This window comes from Chlorella variabilis (assembly GCF_000147415.1).
Source record: "Chlorella variabilis unplaced genomic scaffold CHLNCscaffold_9, whole genome shotgun sequence".
Lineage (NCBI taxonomy): Eukaryota > Viridiplantae > Chlorophyta > Trebouxiophyceae > Chlorellales > Chlorellaceae > Chlorella > Chlorella variabilis.
Window position 1 is genome coordinate 1,597,161 of NW_005435079.1, and position 3,512 is coordinate 1,600,672.

The 3,512-nt window shown below is 70.7% G+C and overlaps 2 protein-coding genes across 2 annotated transcripts in view; one reads left to right on the forward strand and one right to left on the reverse strand.

Moving 5' to 3' along the window:
• The window catches only part of CHLNCDRAFT_145627 (hypothetical protein), a gene marked incomplete at both ends in the record, with an annotated part of 3,456 nt that extends 3,308 nt beyond the window's left edge, over nt 1-148 (forward strand). The window contains one exon of the mRNA XM_005847964.1: nt 138-148. Within this exon, the coding sequence (XP_005848026.1) occupies nt 138-148 (11 nt within the window). The remainder of the gene's footprint in view (nt 1-137) is intronic.
• Nucleotides 149-199: 51 nt separating this feature from the next.
• Nucleotides 200-3,512, reverse strand: part of CHLNCDRAFT_145628 (hypothetical protein) — a gene marked incomplete at both ends in the record, with an annotated part of 9,364 nt that continues 6,051 nt past the window's right edge. Inside the window, 10 exons of the mRNA XM_005848135.1 lie at nt 200-219; nt 303-810; nt 996-1,061; nt 1,485-1,563; nt 1,707-1,881; nt 1,974-2,355; nt 2,485-2,736; nt 2,914-3,005; nt 3,166-3,242; nt 3,389-3,477. Coding sequence (XP_005848197.1) covers nt 200-219; nt 303-810; nt 996-1,061; nt 1,485-1,563; nt 1,707-1,881; nt 1,974-2,355; nt 2,485-2,736; nt 2,914-3,005; nt 3,166-3,242; nt 3,389-3,477 — 1,740 coding nt within the window. The remainder of the gene's footprint in view (nt 220-302; nt 811-995; nt 1,062-1,484; nt 1,564-1,706; nt 1,882-1,973; nt 2,356-2,484; nt 2,737-2,913; nt 3,006-3,165; nt 3,243-3,388; nt 3,478-3,512) is intronic.

The following is a 3,512-nucleotide window of genomic DNA, read 5'->3' on the forward strand; positions in this document are numbered from 1 at the left end:
GGGGGGGGGGGGGGGGGGCTCGTGCGCAGGCAGGCAGGCAGGCAGGCAGGCGGGCGCGCAGCCGGCCGCAGCCAGCCACCTGATTCGGGCGTCCAGGTTGCGAGCCAGGCACACAAACACGCCCGCTGGGCCCGCAGACTTGACGTAGCCGGCCACCTGTGCAGGTGTGTGGGGTGGGGTGGGAAGCATGGGCAATGCTTTAGCGGTGGAAGATGCAGGCTGACACGCATACACACCCGAAGACACAAGCCCTTGCAACCCAGGGACCCACAACAAGCCTGCTGATGGGGCGGGCCCGCCACCCCGCACCTTTTGCCCGGGCTTGAGCTGCGCCGGCTGCAGCTGCCCCGCCGCCACCTCGGCCCCTGCGCCGCCCTGCCGCCGCTGGGCGGCGCCGTGCGCGGCGCACCGCCCGCCCGCCGACGGCCGCAGCGACAGCAGCAGCTGGCCGGCGGCGGCGCCGCTGCTCCTGCCGCCCCTCTTGCGCCCGCTGGCTTCCTGGCCGCTGTCGGGGCTGGCAGAGGTGTCGGGGCCCAGCACTACAGCCTGGCAGTACTGCCCCGCCTGCAGCCCTGCCAGGCACTCCTCCACAGCCCCGTCGTGGATGTCTGTCAGCGCCACGCGGCCCACGCTGCGCGCGCTGAGCCGCACGCGCACGCCGCCGCCCCCCACCGCGCTCACGCGGCCGAGGGCCACGGTGCCGGGAGCCGGCGCGCCCGCCGCCGCTGCTTCAGATGCCGCTTCGGGAGCTGCCGGGAGCAGGGAGACGTCCAGAGCTTTGCGCTTCTTGTCCACATGCACCACGGTGGCCTGTGGAAAGCAAGTGGAGGGCAGCGGGGGACGTTGGTGGCGTTGGTGGTGCCAGACTGGCAGCAGCAGGTGGCCAGACACAGCAGGCAGCGCTTGCGGTCGATGCTGCTGCAGGCAGGGTTCGCTTCTGCTGCAGGCAGCACAGGGGCGGGCCTGCAGTGTGCTGAGCAAGGGTAGAGCCACACCTGCACCGGCTGCCCGGGCTTGAAGCGCTTGCCCAGCCGCTCGCACTCCTCGATGCTGCTGGCCGCCTGCACAGCCGGGCAGGCAGGCAGGGCAGGGCGCACGTTGAAGGGTGGGGGCTGCCGCGGAGCTGGCTGGTGCGCAGCATGAGGTGTGCAGGCAAGGCGGGAACGGTCGGATGCGGTGATGAGGAAAACCAGAAAGAAGAGGGAGGCACAGCGAGCTCTCTCGAGAGGGTGAGGGCGATGGGAGTATCTGGGATTCCGCGCCTGCCCGGGCCGCAGAGGGGCAGCATCCGGGCACGCCGGGCACGCTACCCAATCCGCTCTGGGCAGGCTGTCAGTGTTGCGACCGTGCCATGGGGAGGGCAGGCGAACGACTCTAGATGGCCGCCGGTGTGGGTGTGTGCATGGTGGTAGGAACATCCTAGCGGTTACCAGCTGCACTGCCCCCTGTATGGCAGCCAGTGGAGCAGCATGCAGCCCCCGCACCTGCGTGGCAAAGGCGCGGCCGCGGACGGAGGGGGAGAAGGCGCACCACACGTGGCCCTGCTGCACGTCTTGCACATAGCTGCAGGCAGGGGGAGGAGGTGGGGAGGCAAGGTGGGGTTTCGGATCGTCTGCCAGCACGGGCACGCACTTGCACCCAGCACCGGCGCGGCAGCGGCGCTGCGGCAGCAAAACAGCTGTGCAGCAGCTGCAGACGGCGCTCACCCTTGCAGCTGCTGGCCCGGCCTGAGCGCCGCCAGGGCGGGGCAGGGGTGCCGCGGCAGCGCCTGCCCCGCACGCGCAGCCGACACCGCCTCGGGCCGGCTGCTGCACTCCAGCACCGAGTGCCGCCGCCCCTCTGCCGTGGTCACCCGCCCCAGCACCGCGACTGCCAGCTTGTCTCCAGTGAAAGCGCGGCCAACGGGCTGCTTGATGCGGCATCGGCCGCGGGGGATGCTTCCGTGATGTGCAGCCTGCCGTGGCAGCCGTCACCTAGGTCCAGGTCGGCATGCAGAGCATGCACAGCGCCCACGGTAGCTTCCACGCAGCTGCCGGTGGCGTGCTGCTGCATCCGCTGAGCCTGCTGCTTGTCGCTCTGTGGCCGCTTGGCTGCGCCGGTGCCGCCCGCCGCTGCCGCGGGCTTGACGGGCTTGCCGCCCACCGGCGCGGCCAGCAGCAAGCGGCCGCCGGTGGCGGGGCTGGGGAGCGCCGCCACGCTGGCAGTCAGGCTGTCCCCTGGGCGGGGTGGTTGCTGGTGCTGCTGGTACTGCAGGTTGAAGTCGGTTGTGGGCAGGAAGCCCAGCAAAGGGGAGCCTGTCGGGGAGCCGTCTGCCGCGGGCAGCGTCACCACACAATACCCGGCCTCCTCCTTCACCTGCACACGCAGCGGGCACGGGATTCAGAGAATGCAGGGGTCCAGGCTGCTTGCATGGATGGCAGGCGCACCCGCGCAGCGCATGCTGCGAGCGCTGTGCTCTGAAAGCTCTTTGGCATCGCAGCTCACCAGCTCCACTTTGCACTCCAGCCGCTGCCCCTCCTTGAGCTCCGCCGCCGCCGCCGCCTTGCCGCCCACCGCCGCCTTCTTCTGCTTCTTCTTCTTTGGCGCGGTTTCGGCGTCCGCGGCGGCCGCCGCGGCCTGCGCCGCCGCCACCAGGCGCGGCTGCAGGGACAGGTCCACCACCCCCTCCCGCTTGTTGGCATCCAGCACAACCGCCCGCACGCTGGTGCCGGGCTCCCGCGACGCTCCCGCCGGCATCTGCACCGCGAGCAGGGGAGGGTCGGGGGGAACATGCAGAGGGAATGGATGAGCCACAGGCCGGCAGAGGACCAGCGCAGGCTTACCACGTCGGCAGCCGCCAGCTGCCAGCTGCATGCCCACCAAATGCCGAGCACACAGCACATACAGTCATCCAGCAGCAGCCCCCCTTCTCACCTGGTGCGGCGCCACCAGCCCCACCACGTCGGCGTGCGCCTCCAGGTCGCAGATCAGGCCGTACCCCTTGGCCTCGTGCACCTCGCCTGGGGCTGCGGTACAGGTGAGCAGTACATGCAGACGGGTGCATCATAGGAAGCTGCCAGGCGGGGGCACAGCCCAGCAGAAAAAGAGGGACGGGCGAGCATGGCATGCGTGCGGATGAGGGGCCGCCGGCATGAAACAAGCCGCAGCCACGGCACCAGCGCTCACCGATGCCGCCGATGGCAAAGGCGGCCCAGTCCACGTCGGCAGCGTCGTTGCTCAGCGCCTCTGCCGCCTCCAGGTCGCTGCAGGGCGAGGACAGGTTCACAGTGGAGCACAGGGTGCACGGTTGGTTGGTGGGCTGCCCGGCTGCCTAGTTCAGCGTCATCCATCAATGCTGGCCACCTCCTTATATGTGCGGGCTGCTGCAGGCTGCAGGCTGCGGGCGCACCTGAACAGGGACTGCAGGTAGGCGGCGTCGCGGCTGCCGCACAGCGACTGTTTGAGGGCGACGCTGAAGCGCTGCCGCTGCGCATCCACCTGCGGGCCGGGGAGAGGGGGGGGGGGGGGGGGGC